The sequence below is a fragment of the Empidonax traillii genome, unplaced genomic scaffold (genome assembly GCF_003031625.1).
Source record: "Empidonax traillii isolate 1590-97213 ecotype Southwest subspecies unplaced genomic scaffold, ASM303162v1 scaffold761:size885847, whole genome shotgun sequence".
NCBI lineage: Eukaryota > Metazoa > Chordata > Aves > Passeriformes > Tyrannidae > Empidonax > Empidonax traillii.
This window is the reverse complement of record NW_020955954.1, coordinates 678,184-693,745: the sequence shown is the minus strand read 5'-3', so window position 1 is coordinate 693,745 and position 15,562 is coordinate 678,184. Positions and strand designations below refer to the sequence as shown.

The 15,562-nt window shown below is 54.7% G+C and overlaps 2 protein-coding genes across 5 annotated transcripts; both read right to left on the bottom strand.

The window, feature by feature from the left end:
- Positions 1–3,061: 3,061 nt before the first annotated feature.
- On the bottom strand, positions 3,062–5,628 carry CUNH19orf24 (chromosome unknown C19orf24 homolog). Of its 2 annotated transcripts, none has more exons than XM_027901082.1 (3): positions 5,378–5,628; positions 4,700–4,828; positions 3,062–4,116 (listed from the first exon to the last, which is right to left on the bottom strand). In XM_027901082.1, the coding sequence occupies exons 1-2, from the start codon at positions 5,626–5,628 to the stop codon at positions 4,711–4,713; spliced, it is 369 nt and encodes a 122-aa protein (XP_027756883.1). In that variant the 3' UTR covers positions 3,062–4,116; positions 4,700–4,710. The 2 variants fall into 2 exon arrangements, with proteins under 2 accessions (XP_027756883.1, XP_027756882.1); XM_027901081.1 differs by having other exon boundaries at positions 4,715–4,828.
- Positions 5,629–7,235: 1,607 nt separating this feature from the next.
- CIRBP (cold inducible RNA binding protein) lies at positions 7,236–11,888 on the bottom strand. 3 transcript variants are annotated; one of them, XM_027900963.1, is made up of 8 exons: positions 11,645–11,888; positions 10,985–11,093; positions 10,785–10,891; positions 10,194–10,332; positions 10,016–10,100; positions 9,863–9,927; positions 7,547–9,520; positions 7,236–7,381 (listed from the first exon to the last, which is right to left on the bottom strand). In XM_027900963.1, the coding sequence occupies exons 2-7, from the start codon at positions 11,085–11,087 to the stop codon at positions 9,504–9,506; spliced, it is 516 nt and encodes a 171-aa protein (XP_027756764.1). In that variant the 5' UTR covers positions 11,088–11,093; positions 11,645–11,888; the 3' UTR covers positions 7,236–7,381; positions 7,547–9,503. The 3 variants fall into 3 exon arrangements, with proteins under 3 accessions (XP_027756764.1, XP_027756765.1, XP_027756761.1); XM_027900964.1 differs by having other exon boundaries at positions 7,547–7,639; XM_027900960.1 differs by having other exon boundaries at positions 7,547–9,927.
- Positions 11,889–15,562: the final 3,674 nt, after the last annotated feature.

Sequence of the window (15,562 nt, the reverse complement as noted above, 5' to 3'; positions counted from 1 at the left end):
TAAAATATTGTTCCGTTGCCAGCACAGTTCTGATCATTCCTGTCCTTTATACTTTTATTCCCCGGAGTCACTTGAAAAGAGAACGCTCCTTCCTCCTCCCCTGCAAAGCCCCTTGGAAAATTTTTAAAACAAAAAAACAACCAGCGATTCTAAAGGAAAGGCTTTGGTGGCTGAAGTGCCACTTCCATTCACCTTTCCATGATGGAAGGGAAAAAAAATAAAGATCAGAAGAAGGATTTAGACAAAAAGCCAACTAAGTAAAGGTAATTTCTAATACAGAAGAATCTGCTCGTTGTGTGGAGGTGCTTTGTTGAGTGGAACAGAACAGACATCAGAGACTCTGCAGCAGGTTTTCAAGCATTCCCAGCTCCTTTTCCAGCATGCCACCCAATTCCACACCAACCCAGAGGCGCATTTTGGAGTGCCAGTGCCCAAGGAACGAAGGTGAGGAAGACCACCCAGTCCCTGCCCACGACGAGCCCCGGCCAGAGGGACACGGGGGCAGAACTGTGAGTGCAGCTGAAAACATGCACAGAGAAGTTCTGCTTCCAAGAGCCACCCACAGTCACCCCAAAGTCCCCAAAGCCATCCAGGGAAGGTATGAGCAATAAATGGGACAGAACTTGGGACATCTTCCCTCAACCACCCTCATCTCCTCACCCACTGTGGGCCTGGCCACACCAGGACTGAGAGCCCGACTTGTTCAAGGTGACAATCCCCACCCCAGAGAGCTGCCCATGGAAATAACCCTGGGATAGTCTGGGTTGGAAGGACCTTAGCCCATCCAGTCCAACCCCCTGCCATGGGCAGGGACATCCTCCACTAGCCTGGGGTGCTACAAGCCCTGTCCAGCCTGGCCTAGGTTAATGCCACCCATGAAAACCAAGGTTTGGTACTGGAGGGATCCACCTCCGTGGCAAAGAACCCTGAAATCCATGAATGGACGCTTTACCCATCCTGTCTTTTTGCAGACATTATCTATAAATGTTCTACGTTTCTTTCTTTTCCCTCCTTGGGTCACTGCAAGGGCTTGGACCGTCTCTTCTCCCGTGGAGTGACCAGAAAAATCACACACAGGCTGTTGTCACACACAATAACACAAAAAAACCAAACCCACCCAGAAAACAACTCAATACACGAGCCCTGATGAAAAGCAGGGGCCAGGGAGCAGGAGAGGAGCTGCCCGTGCCAGCCCCCCGGGGATTTCACCCCCACGGCAGGAGCAGCAAACAGACTGCTGCAATCAAGAGAGCTCCCCAGCACTCCACCGGCCCGCAGCTCCCGTTCCAGGGAGGGAAATTTGCATCCAAAGCATCGAGAGCACTTTACCTCGAGTTTCAAATAAATTCAGAGCAGATCCATGCCGCCAGCTTGTGTTTGTGACTGGAATCCCAGGCAGCGCCAGCCGGAGCCGCTCCCCGGTGGGGGCTCGGGAAGGGGGGATGGCACAGAGCAGGATCAGGGACGGGAAGAGGGGGGGGACAGCACAGCTGCAGCTGGTCCGGCACCACAGGCCACAGCAATTAGTGCTAATTGGGGTATCAGCCCCCTGAGCCTGGAAAGGAACGAGCACTGTCGCAGCTCCCACACAGACAGAGCTTGGAAGCACAGAACCGTGGAATTATTTCCATTGGAAAAGCCCTCCAGGATCATGAAATCCAACCATTCCCCCACCACTACCAAGGCCACCACTAAACCATGTCCCCAGGAGCCACATCCCCATGTTTTTTGAACAATTCCAGCACTGCCCTGGGCAGCCTGCTCCAGTCTGGATCCCTTCCTTTTGGGGAAGGAGTTTCCCCTAATACCCAGTCTAACCCAACACTGTCCTGCCCTGTTAGTTCATTAGCACTGCAGCTAATTTGGCCCAGCCGGGGTGCCCTGGGGGTGCTGCTGGGCAGGGCTGGGTGTTCATGTCTGTGCTGGAGCTGGTGGCTCCACTCCTTCCCATCAGGGCATCTCAAAACCTTGTCAGTCCCAGAGTCATCAAAATCCTTCCCAAACAAGTACTGACAGGGCCAGGTGAGACCCAGGGCAGGAGCCTCCTGTGCCACTGGGAGAGACCCTCCCCAGGAACCAGCCCAAAACCTGCTGCTCCCCCACCCCGAGGCCAAGAGACACAGTCCCCAAAGGGCACGTCTGCAGAGGGCACTTCCAGCTCATCCCAGGCAACTGCTCGGGGGAAGATTTGCCTTCCAGGAGTTGTTTCCCGCTTCCCCAGGTGCTGGCAGTGCCCTGGCAGCCACATGTCTGGTCTGTGAGTGCCATCTACAGGGATGCCCTGTGCCCCAGCCCTTCTTGCTGCCCTCCAGCCCCACAGAACCACCAGCAGCAACAAGGGCAAATCAGGGAGCAAAGCAGAGCAGAGAGGGATTGTGTAAACTTGAGAAATTTGGCTTTGGCTTAAACAACAGTGACTGTTTGGAGGCCCTGCCTGGGGTTCCCTCTGACCCAAACGTTTAACATTAAACAAATCCTCTGCTCCTGCGAGGTGAGGAAACTTGAGAACTGCAGACCCCACCTGTCCAGCAAGAGAGGAGTCCAAGGAATGCTCAGGTTTAATCACTTCAGGTAAAGGAAGGCCAAGGAATGCGTGGGTTGCAGTGGACTGGGACAGTCGGGTTCATTTGGGTTCAACAGCACAAGGAACAACTTTCCAGAGGAACTGAAGAGCCAGGGAAGTTACCAGCACGTGCAGCCCTGCAGGATCAAGGGATCCCTGACCATGGATCACAGGGAGGCGGCGGCCGGACTGAGCCATCCCATTCCCACATGGAATCTCTGCCTGCTTCCATCTGCAGCAGCTCCATGAGCAGGGAGCACCTGGATCAGGTGTGACAGGAAAGCAGGGCCCATCCAAGCTCTGGGAGCACACGGCAGCACGATTAAAAACATGTATCTGTGTATTTTAAAATCTTTTGTGCAATGTTCACCTCAAAGGTGACTCAGGGACCTCCCCGCCCGCAGGGCAACTCCCCTGGCTGCTCCAAACAAAGGCGCTGCCAGCCTGGGTGGAAATGGGATTTAAGGATGCACTGACAGTTTCCAAGGCAGGAGCACCTGGCAAACAGTTTTCACTGTTTTAGCAGCAGATCCACCCAACATATTCACCTTTGGTTCTACACAATCAGATCCCAAATTATCCACACAATGGGCTGCACTCCCATGTGAGTACCAGCAGCGGAGTGAAACTCCAGTACCCTTGAGAAGAGACAACTCACAGTTCAGGGCTGTCCTGAATCACAGTCACAGGGGTCAGGGTCCCCTTTTTGCAGTCATCAGCTGCTCCAGGACACTCCTCACACCTGCAGTTCAGGTGCACCACCTCACCCCAGGTGTCTCAATGTCCAGACCCTGGCAGATGTCACACACGTGTCCCTGGTGTCACACACGTGCCCCTGGTGAGCACACGACTGGGGCTGGGCAGAGCAGTCCAGGCACTCCCAGCCCCACAGACCACATGGATGTGGCTCTTCTGGAGAAACATCCCTCTGGGTTTGTGGCCCCTCTCGTTTGTAAACGTGTCTGTAAACCCAAGAATGACCCGGATTATCCGTGTAACTGCTAATCCTGCAAAATTGAACCCGTTTAACTCATTCCCAAAGCTGTTCTGCCTGAACTAACACACCCCCACCCAGAGCTCTCCCAGCTCCTCCTGGGCTGGAGCTCATTACAGATTCACTTCCCAAAGAAGTAACCTGATATCGCATGAAGGAAAGAGGATCAGCCTGGAAAAGGAATCCCCTCATCTGATGCTTCCAGCTGACCCCCAGGGCTGAGACAGGGAGATATGAGTACCCTGAAACACCAACACCCTGGACACAGCCCAGAGCTTGGATTTCACCCGCTGAGCATCCTCCAGGAGCATCACCTCAGCATCTCCCCGTGCAGTGAGCAGCTCCCAGCGCACCTCAGCTCTGCCTTTCCCCAGAAATGTCCCCAAAAATGCATGTGAAGAAAACAGGTTTGGTCCCCTTTCCCCTGCCCTAGCTATGGAAGGTTTGAACTGTTAATAAAGAGTCACTGTAAGCAGATATGAAACTTGAGCACTGGAGATTCCACTGGGCTTGGACCCTCTGTCAGTCTGGGCAGGCGGTGCCGCTGGTCCCGAGTCATCTGCAAAAACAGGGAAAAAAGGAGACAGCCAAAAATCAGAGGGAGCATGGACAGTGTGTCAGGGGGGAGCTGAGGGCTGGGCAGCTGCTGAAGTGACATTCCTTGAGCTGATACTCCTTGAGCTGACATTCCTCCTCAGCTTAAAAGACCCTCCCCAGAAACTGAACTTGTGGGAAGCACAGTTCTACACAAGCAGGAATGGATGTCCTGATGGGACTGGGAGTCTGAACTGGGATATAACTTGGAAACAGCTCCTAGGCTGGAAAAAAACAGGAATTTTTGTTTTTCTGTCTAACACAGGGAGGCTTAGACTGGGCACAAGGGCTGCCTCTCCCTCCAACAGCCCTTGCAACCCCACAGCAGTGTCCAAATCAGTCAGGGACGCCCCTGTCAGTGAGACCTTTCTGGGTGAGAAAACAAGGAAAAGCGAGATAAATCCGTGTGCCAACACAGAGACCACACACAGGCGTTTAATTTATGCAGATCTGTTTGCAGGAGCCGTGCCAAAGCTCCCACGACTTTAGGAAAGGAGCCTCAGCCCCTTGCGAGGAGGAGAGAAACACACAAAGCACACAAAACACACCAAAGCCTCCCTCACCGCCGCAGGTTCCGCGTCTCGAACACGGTGTCCTCGTCGCTGTCGAGGGAGCCCAGCTCCATGTTCTCGTCGTGGCTGGAGAGCAGCCCGTACTTCTTCTGGGGCTTCTTCAACCTGAAACGGGTCTGGGGTTCGTTCCTGGGGCCCTCGGCTGAGGGACAGGGAGGGCATGGGGAGCCGCTGTCCCACCGCAGGGACACGGGGCCGATCCGAGCCAAAGGGCAGAACAAACGGGACCGCATGGAGGTGGTTTGTCATCGCTAATTACCCCGGGTAATTAACAGCGGTGCGGATTTACAGCAGCACTGCCAAAGGGATGCACAGGGGAGCAGAGCCTTGGCTAGCAGAGGGAAGGAGGGAGGGAAGGGGGATCCAGGGAAAATGGGCACAAATCCTGGGATTAGGAGAGGTCCGAGGCAGGCAAGGGGACAGGGGACACTGTGATCGGCTCCAGGAGGACCCAGATCAGGACTGGGACTGGCAGGGGCACGGCCAAGAGGGGCAGGCACGGGACAACTGGGGCCAGGACAAGCAGGAACACATCCCAGGCCCGGGGAAACCAGGACTGGGGCGAGCAGGGCAGAACCCCGGGACAGGGGACACCGGGACCCGCAGGGACACGGACACAGCCCCGCCGGGGGTCCCCGCCCCTCCCGCACTCACCGGACCGCCCGCAGCACGAAGTAGAGCGCGGCCAGCGCCGACAGCGCGCTCAGCACATACACCGCCCGCCTCAGCACCGGCAGCCCCGACCCCGCCAGCAGCCCCGGCCCGGGCGGGCGCCGCGTCTCCGGCGACGGCCGCGTTCCGTTCCCCGAGGCCGTCCGAGGCGCCTCCGTGCTGTTGGTCGGCCCGGGGGCGGCGGCGCGGCCGAGGGGCAGGAGGAGGAGGAGGAGGATGAGGAGCGGCCGCATAGCCGGGCCGGGCCGGGCCGGGAGCGGGGCGGGAGCGGCGGCCAGAGGAAGGCGCCGGGACGGTGCGCTCGGCGCAGGCACCGCCCGGGCCCCGCGGAGCCGCTCGCGGGTTCCGGGGCTCCGCCGTTCCGGGCTGCCCGCGCTCTCGGAGCCCCGGCAGGGCCGACATTTTGCCCTCGGGATCGTCGCTGTCCCCTCACGGCCGCCGCCACCCCCGCAGGGCCGCCATTTCCCCAGCGCTGCAGGACCCCGTCCCTCAGAGCCGCCATTTTCCCCTCAGGGTCGTCCCTCAGGGCCGTCATGGTTCCCTCGGGGCAGCCATTTCCCCCTCAGCAAGACCCTCTCCCTCAGACCTGCCATTTTCCTCTCAGAGTCATCCTTCCTCCCTCATGGCCTCCATTTGCCCCTGAGGGCACCATTTCTCCCTCGGGGCCGCCATTTCCCCCTCACAGCAAGACCCTCAAGGCAGCCATTTCCCCCTCCAGGGACATCATTCCCCCCTACTCGTCATTTCTCCCTCAGTGTCACTACTTCTCTATCATAGCAAGACCTTCTCCCTCAGAATCACATTTCCCCGTGTCACCATTCCCCCACCATGAGGGCCATTCCCACCGCGGGAACAGTGCTGGAAACAGGAGCCTTTTGAGCGTTTCTAACCACCTTCTTGTTCCTCTCCAGACACCCCACACTGACCAGGGCTCTCTCACTGCCCTGCAGCACCACTCTACTCCTAGATTTCCCTCAGGGAAGGGCTCAAGCTGCCCAGACACACAGGACTTTTAGAAAAGGCATTTTGGTTAAAAATAGGTCACCCAAGCTCATGCCAGATGTCACATCAGCCCCGTGACACCCAAACACATTCCCGAGGATGCCACTTGGTTCTACATCCAGCCCCTGGATCCAGCAATTCCCTCATCCATCCATGCAACACATCATTAATGCAGCACTGTAATTAGCATTGCCAAAAATAACAGCACCTCACTCAGGCTTTATTTTTGTATCTATTCATTATTCCTACCTGCATTAAAGCATCCTATTTAGGAAGGTCTTACAAAGCACTATTTCTAAGTATTTTCAACTTGAATTCGTTTAAACCTCACCTGACTGCATTTTTATCAGTCAAGGCTCCACACACTCTTGAGCTTTTGTTATATTTAATATCCTTCTGGGGCTCTTATTACTGGCAAATGATACGCAAGGCATCCTCAGGGCTCACGAGTGAGCACCTCACTTGCCAACTCACCAAATTCTGAGTTTACCCGTTAAAAAACAGGGAGAAAAAGGCAAGACAAAGCAACTGTTAACACAAGAAAAAATTGGGCAGGAGCAGCTGAGGCCATCAGAAACTCAGTGCCATACCCTGCCCAAAACAGTGTCTGTCAGTCTCTCCCAAGATAAATCCTACTAATTATTGAGCTGCCCCATTTTTCCAATTTAACCAAAAACAAGACCTCGCTTTCCATGAAGATCAGGCATCAATCTGCTTGGAGCCCCAACCACCGCAGCATCAGTGTGTTCTGTGCTCTGAACTGAGCTGTGCACCAGATAAACTTCCTGCCAAAAACATTCTCATGTTTACCACAAAAGTACCACAGAGATTTGGGGGCTTTCCACATTGCAGTATTTTATTCTGGCTTAATTGACTTGTTCAATTGACCCATGTAAAAATCAGCACCACCACTGCTCTGGGCTCTTCATCTCCCCACTGCACTCAGGGTCTGTCCTTCTCGGTCTTCTCTGATGCCTTTCAGTGCTGAAATGAAATAGAAGAGAATTAGAAGGTGGATAAAGATATAGAGACCCACAAAAGAGGGTTAATGGGACCACTCAGAGCACAAGGCTGTGAAACAGAGATACACCAAAGGTTTGGGGTCAGGAAAAGCTGGAGGAGGTGAGAGGTGGACAGGAGGGACGTTACCTGGTCGGCAAACTCAGTCTGGCACCCCTGGAACGCAGCTCTGCTCCCTCAGGATCCGCTCAGGCTCCGGGCCGTGCCCCTGGTCCCTTCAGCCTGCCAAAGCACAGAGGCATTAACAGGAACGCCGGGCAGAGGCTGCACATCCCCCACCTCCCCCACACAGCTCACAGCGTACGAGGGTCTCACAAGCCATCGCTGAACCCATCACACCACAAAGCACAGTCTGGGAAAACTGTTCCGGGCCGGCTGCTGCCCGTGCTCAGCCAGCCCATGGATTGGATCCCTAAGCAGAGAGTTAACACTTGGACATGGCTGCTTAGGAAGTGTGGGCCATGGGAAAAAGTTAATGGCAACAAGTAGGATGGCAAAGAAAGCTACAATTAAAGTGAGCAACTTAATGAAGTCTAGGAAGAGTCTCAATAGATGAACACATATCGAGTCAGGGAGTTCGTTCCCATCTTGCTTCCGTACCTACAGCAAGACACGGCTGCATGCCCAACTCTGATCTGTGGAACCCAAGGTGTGCCACAAGCCAAAGGTTGCATACGGCATGGGTTAAACGTTTTTCCGGCAGCTGACCAAAATTGTCAAAAGGAATATTTCACAGGTACATTAGACTTTCAAATGAGCTCTCAACAAGAGGAAGGATGCGGACATGAGCAAAAGGAGTTACCTCGAATTACAGGACTATTTCCACATATGAACTAGCCAAGAGAGCAGCTCTCGTCTCAGAGGTTTCTGTTGGAGGCACAACACTTCTTTTCTCCAAGGACACTGCAGTTTCCATTTGCTAGCAAAGAATTCTTAGAACTTGTAAGCAATGACACAGCTACCTAAGCCCGGCATTCCCCTACATCGCACACGCGCTCGGCACGCAGGGAACAGCCCAGGGACTACAGCACTGGCTCTTCTCTACAGCTTCCCAGTGTAGGCTACAGCAGGTTTGGAGCAAACATCCATTAGCCTTCCTAACATTCCGACTGCGCTTCGCTCCTAACGCACCCTCGGGTTTGTACTTCCAGCCTCTAGACAAGTTTGACTGTTTTATGTGAAATTTGTTGGCCAATTCACATGTCAAGACCGATTTTAGGACTGAATTCCAGCACCTGGTCAATCGTCTGGCTGGCTCTGCCACTATCCCTAATCTTCTCTCGCTCCCAGACTGTTCTTCGTCTCCAAGGGTTGTGTTGTGCAATGAAATGTAAATGTCAGGAGCAGAGTTCATTTCAGACGGTCTTTTAATAGGCTTCGTAAAGCCAAAGAAAACTGTATACAGGAATCCTTTACCACTTCAAATACAACAGCAATGGAATATGCATTATTTCTTCCAGTAAAAAAGGACAATATAAATAAACATTTTCAAGAACCTCTTTATGGTAAGTTTGCAAGTCTAGTTCTGGGTCATTTACATCGTTACAACAGTAAAAATACCGTTATGCGGGTTGAACATACAAGCACGTTTCTCTTTAGATATATCAAGGTGGTTTGCCTTCCAATGGAACCCAGGCCGCATTCCTACCTTGCTACACTAAAGGAATGTTACAAAAGACGAAGGTAATGCACTTGGAAAAAAAAAAAAAAATAGTCCACAGCTTGTTCAGCTTCCAGTGAACATCGGTTCAAGGTCCTTTCTAGCTCATAAGAAACTGAATTGGGGCCCCAACTTTAAAAAAAAAAGAAAAAAGGAACACCTTGGCTCATCATGGAGGATAAAATAAAATCTGAAGTGCTTTCAAAAAAGATTAAAACCACTTGAAAGCAGAGCTTTCTCCAAGACAGTCTAATCAGACCATCTCGTCTCAGAAGCTGCCAGGCTGTGTTTGACAAGATCAGAACTGATAATACTACAAAAGTGAAAATACAAGTAGATGTACTACACAATAACCATTTCAGCGAAGCTCCAAAAATCTTTATAAATACAGCCATTGGAAGGACGATCTTGAGTCAGGAAGGATTTTTACTCGTTGTGTGTAGCTGAGGACAAGAAGCAGGCACAATTGTAAAGGCACTGAAGCAAAGACAAGTTCCAGCATTTTACTCCCTTGCATTATTCCGAGGCTACTGCTACTTGGCTACTGTGAGATCCCCCACCCGCGGGTCAGAGCGTAAGGGCAGCCGAGTTTGGGCTCCAGGAACAACCTTTTATAACACTTGCTTTGCCTTAGATCCGAGCAACTCCTGCACATGCATTAAATTAGAATCTCCCGGCACCACCACGTCCACAGCCTGAGCCTGCCCCACTCCAGGCTCAGGCTCAGCAGGTTCAGAGCTCCTACAGCACACGGACTCAGCGCTCCCGCTCGGAGCGGCACTTACCGTAACTGTCGTAGCTGTCTCTGTAGGAGCCTCCTGAGTTCCTGTCCCCATAGCCACCTTGACTCCTGTGGGACAAACAGCAACTGCTTCACACCCGCTCAGCCCTTCCTGGGACACCCACAGGGCTGGCAGAGCTCCCCCCGACCGCCTTACCTGCTATTATAGTAGTCTCTGGAGCCGTTATAGCCTCCGCTTCTGGAATCGAATCTGCTGCCGCCATAGCCTCTGTCTCCACCTCCTTGGAGAAACACAGAAACGAGGATTTATTAGGCAGCCTGACAAGTGACACCCCCCCCTCCAGGCCCTGAGGGTCACCCCCACACGCTCTCACCTCTGGAGAAGCCGCGGCCCCGGCCTCGGCCCCCGCGGAAGAAACCCCGGCCCCCCGAGGACCCCCCTCTGTAGCCACGGGATCTGTTCTCGGAGGATTTCCCAGCCTGGTCCACTCGGATCTGGCGCCCATCTACGGACTAAAACAGAACCACAGTTAGCCCATGCACAATTCAAATATCTAGACAGCGAAGCACACACGCAGGGAGTGACGCAGCTTCACATCAGCTGAGCACTACCAGAGTTCACTGATTCTGACACAATAAACGCTCTACTTCCTGTCCCAACTAAGCCAAACACACAAATAAACTGGTATTTAAACTTGATATAATTCCTATTATATAGGAATTCCTGTAAAATTCTATTATTTCACAGTTTTACAGGTAAAATCATGCAGTTTTTGTATCAGACACAAATTGCTAAACACACATTCATAACTTCATGCAGCCACATTACTTATATTTGTATAATTTCATGCATTTAAAACACTGGCATTTATTTGTTTTTCCACACAGACTGAACAACAGCACATCTCCCCAGATTCTCTTCTTATGTTTTTGGAAATAAAGAATCAGCCCCAGGGCCTCCTCACCTTCCCGTTCATGGCCATCATCGCGTCTTTTGCATCATCGATGTTTTCAAAAGTAACAAACCCAAAACCTCTGGATCTCTGAGTCTCTCTGTCTTTAACCACCACGACTGTTGAAAGGAGAGGTGAAAAAAAAAACCATCAGCACCTGGGGAATGTAAAAAGCCAATGGAAACCACCCCACCTTGACTCTGCAGTCTCACCTTCTGAAATCTGTCCATATTTAGAGAAGACTTGCTCCAACGACTGCTCGTTGGTGTCAAAACTGAGCCCGCCGACAAAGAGCTTTCCCTCGTCTGATGCCATCCTGACCTGCCAAACCAGCAGAACCAAGTCAGCGACTCGAAAAAACATATTCCCAACAAGATCCGAAAGACTAAACCGTTCTGACGCCACCTCTGACAACAACGAAGCGACCTTGCAGCCGAACGAGTCCCCTCACACGGCCCTGAGGCCGCGATTCACTCGGAGGGTGAGGGGGGGATCTCCTCCAGGCCCCGCTGCCCCCGCCCGCCCGGGCCCAGCGCGCATGCGCGCACCACGGCGCCGCCTGCCGGCCGGCGGACACAGCGCCACCTCCTCCCGCCCGCCGCCATTTTGCATGGCCGAGGCCCCGTCGCCATTTTGTTTCCGCGCGCGCGTTTCCCCCCTCCGCGGCCCCGTCCTCTTATCCCCCCACCACACACACAGACGGCCCAACCGGACCCGCTCCGCCGCGCTCCCCGCGCCCGCGGCCCACACTGAGCGCCGGGGCGGGCCGGCATATCCTGTGACCCGGCCCTCCGCCCCCGGGACGCGGCTCCGCTCGGCGCAGCTCCCCCCGGCCCAGCGCGGCCGCGGCCGCCCCTCACGGCGGCGCTCACCGGTGCCCGGGCGGTGCGAGGTCCACACAGCACTTCAAAGCCTCAACGCAATGTACGGCGAGCCTGGCGGGGCGGCACCTTATAAACGCCCGCGCCCCGCCCCGCCCACCTTATAAATATGCAGATTAATCCCGCTGCAAGGCGGGGCGATTACACCACCAAAGCGCTGCCGCCGCCGCACCACCCGATTGGGCGGGACTTTATTAATATTCATGAGCCGCGGCGGGGGGCGAGGGGAGGGACGCCCAAACAAAACGGCCGCGTGGCCCCGCCCCCTCCGCCAACGTGGGGGCGGGGGCTCGGCGGGCGCCGCCGATTGGCTGCGCGCGCAGGGGCGGGCGGGAGAGCCCCTGTGAGAGGGAAGGAAGTGGAGGCCGCTGATTGGCCGAGGGGGCCGCGCGCCCCGCCCGCACGGCGAGGGGGGGCGTGCCCGCGCTGCCCCAGTTTCGCGCCCTTCTCGCAATGCGGCGGCGGCCGCAGACAAAGGGGCCGCCTCAGGGGCCGCCGCCATCTTGGGTGGCGAGCGCTGCCCACGGCCGGGCCCGGCGGCTCCTCCCGCCCTGTCCCCTCCTGTTACCTCCGGCCCGGGGCCCCGTCCTGTCACACCCCTCCTCCCTCCCCCGCGGCCCGGAGGGAACGATCTCTCCAGCCTTCTCGGTGCTGTCCCATACACACGGTTGGGAAAGCTCAGCACGATGAGTGTGAGAAGCAGCCGAAGCAACAAAAGTTTTGTTCAAAGCATAATAATAAAAGATCTTTGCTCGGCCTGTTTCCCACTGGAATGTTTAAAAACTCACCCTGAGGTTTCCCTAAGGTGAGAACGCGTCCAGCAGTAAAAACTTCCATATTGAAAGAGGAAAACTCTGGCAAAGATAAACACGTGTCTCAGTGAGGGGCTACAGAGTTTTGAAAAAGCCCTTAAAATAAAAATGTTCAGTGTTTCACTCGATAATTACAATCTCGTGTATGCAGAAAAGCGTTTTAAAATGTAGGAGAGGAAGGAACACGAGGGAGGGAATAAATACGTGGGAGAGGAGGAGACGCGCAGGACGGAACAGGGAGGGAAAGGGGAACGCGGCGAGGATGGGGCTGTGGTGTCACCGTGGGTGTCCCTGCCCGGGGACAGGACCGGACACATCGCGGTCACCGTGTGTGTCCCCCGTCCAGGGACAGGTCTGGCCACGTCAGCACTGCCTCCAGAAATTCCTGGTAATTCCCACTGCAGTTCACAGCAGGAGCGCGGCCGCCCTCCCTCCGTTCTTCCGTCCTTCCCTGCCAGCAGTCCCGGTCAGAGGCAGGAATAAATAAAACCACTGGAGGATGGAAATCAGGACTCCTTGGTGATTGATTCCCAAACCGAGCGCTGAGACAGAGAAAAACAAACCGCAGGGAGACGCAAAGAAATCTGCCTGTGATTGCTCTGTCCAAGCAGGGAGCGCCCATTCCCTGCCTCCCAGAGCACGGAAATTGGCCTTTTCCTCCCCGATGCGTTTTTACAGCTTCTGGATTTGCAGGAAAAAGGCTGTTTGTAAACAGCACATACAGTAATTATGAAACCCCATCAGCGGTTTCTCTGAGCACACAGGCCTGCGGGGATGGGACGCTGCCACCAAAGTGCTCAAAAGCACCTAAAAAGGCCCAATATTGACGTCAGACCAAAACAATATTATTATTATTATAGTTTTTTCTTACTGTGAAAAAATTTACTCAGCTTCCAGTCCTGAGAACAAATTAACAACACTGAATAATGATAATTTACATTTTTATACACATACTTAATTGATATTTTCTGCAGTAAAGAATAAACCATCTGTAATAGAAGGTGGATTCCTTATGAGTCCCTTCCAACTCAGAATATACGATTCTGTAAACATGCAAAGAGCAAGAGTTAAAAAACGGGATGAAACTGTGAATAGAAGGAGAAAGTAGTACAGTATTTTATGCAAATGAAAAAAATTGATTGCTGGGTTGAGACAGGCATTTCAATTTTAAATTCTGGGTCTGAATTACTGAGTAAGTCTGGTGGGTTTTTTTAATTCCACCTAATTTTGTGTGGGGCTGAGTGGTCTGCCAGGAGCCTGGAGGAGCAAGGAGGCGCATCCGCTGTCATTGCAAATTGATTTTCGCCCTTCAAGAGGGAAAAAAGATCCCAGCCCTGCACTTTGATTAAATTAGAGACCCATTAACGTGAGCGTTTCTGGCCCGTGATGAGGGCAGATAAAGTGACCTTGACGCACAGAGCGGTTTTTCAGCCACGCTGGGACGTGGCAGGAGGAGCTGTCAGCCTGACACCATCCCTGCTGCAAACTCGAGGGACGAACACCGGGATTCACGGGGGGTTGACTCCTCACACGAAGCCAGGCAGGTCGGATGTTATGAGAACAACACTGGGAGCCTTCTCTGCTCCAGAGGAATTCGAGTCCCAGCAGGATGAGAGGCTCGTGGGAGCAGAGCAGCTTCTGTGCCAGGCAATGGCGAGTGCAGCCCTGCCTGGATTCGTCCCAAAGGGCAGATTTAGGTCTCACCTGGCTGTGTCGATGCCTTTGCTTTGGCACCGACAGAGTCACCCAGTGAACCCACGAGAGCTGGGCTGAGGAAACCACGCGCTGCCTGCGCTCCCGCCCCAATTCCACAGCTCCCAGGAGCTCTCTGTGCTCCAGATCTGCTCGGTGCTGACCCAGGGCATCAGGCACAGTGTGTGTCACGTCAGCCGTGGCCTCGATGATCCTCGTGGGTCCCTCCCAGCGCAGGGGATTGCATGAGCAGGCTGCACACAGGGGCTGCAGCAGCCCCGTGTCACCTGCCCAAGGGGCTCAGGGACATCTCTGCACATCCCACAGGCTCCAGCTCCAGCTGGAAGCGGTGCTGGGATCGGGACAGGAAGCAGCTCACCTGGCAGGTTGCACAAGTCATTAGGGCAGTTAATTAAGCAATGAAACAACACAGGATTCAGGTCCTCAGATCAAACCTCCTGCAGCAGCAGGGCCCTGCCAGGGGGTCCTGAACGCACGACAGCCCAGAGGCGGAACACAGAGGTCACTCTGCACCAATCCTGCCCCAATCCCTGTGTAAGCTCCAGAGCCTCACCCGTGGGTGTTTCCTGTGAGGGTCCCACTGAGCAGCACTTGCTGTGGTGTTTGTAGGGACCTTTCCCAGTCCCTGCTCTCCTGGCCCCTTTCCAGGGCACACAGAATTGCCCAGAGCTCTGCAGGAGCCCAAACCTGCTCGGCAGCCCTGGCACCTGCTCGGGAGCCAAGGGCAGCCCCCGCCCCGGGCACCACTCTGATGAGGTTCCCAAATCCCAGAGCAGCTCCTCCAGGGAGAGGAGGGGAGCGCCAGGGGGAGGGATGGGGCAGAGGGTGCCCGAGCGCCTGGGACAGCGCTGGGCGTCTCTGGTCTGGGGCTGTGCCTTCCCCAGGGCTGGGAGGGAACACAACCAGCCCTGAGCCCGCTCCTGCTCCAGGCTCTGGCACCGTGTTCCTCCTCCCCCTGGGCCTTGGGGAGCTCCCCAGACGGGGGCACAGCAGAGGGGGCACAGCACGGGGGCACAGCAAGGCCCAGCACATCCTGAGCGGCAGGAGAGCCACCTCCTCTCCCTTTGTTTTTGCTGGGACTGCAGGGAGAGAGGGAATGTGAGGCTGGACTGAAGCAGCTGTCCATCACCAAACCTCCAGCTCCTTCCCCGGCTCCCTGCACGCTCAGCCTGTGCCACGAGCAGAGATGTCACGGCGTGGGGAAGGCACACGGAGCCTTTCTGGCACAGGAGCACTCACTGTCCCTGGCACACGGAACCTCAGTGTCCCCGGCATGGAATTCTCACTGTCCCCGGCACAGGAACCCTCTCTGTCCCCAGGTGACCACGCAGTGTCCCATGGCAGCCCTGGACCCAGGAGCGAGGAGCAAAACACTGAGCCAGGG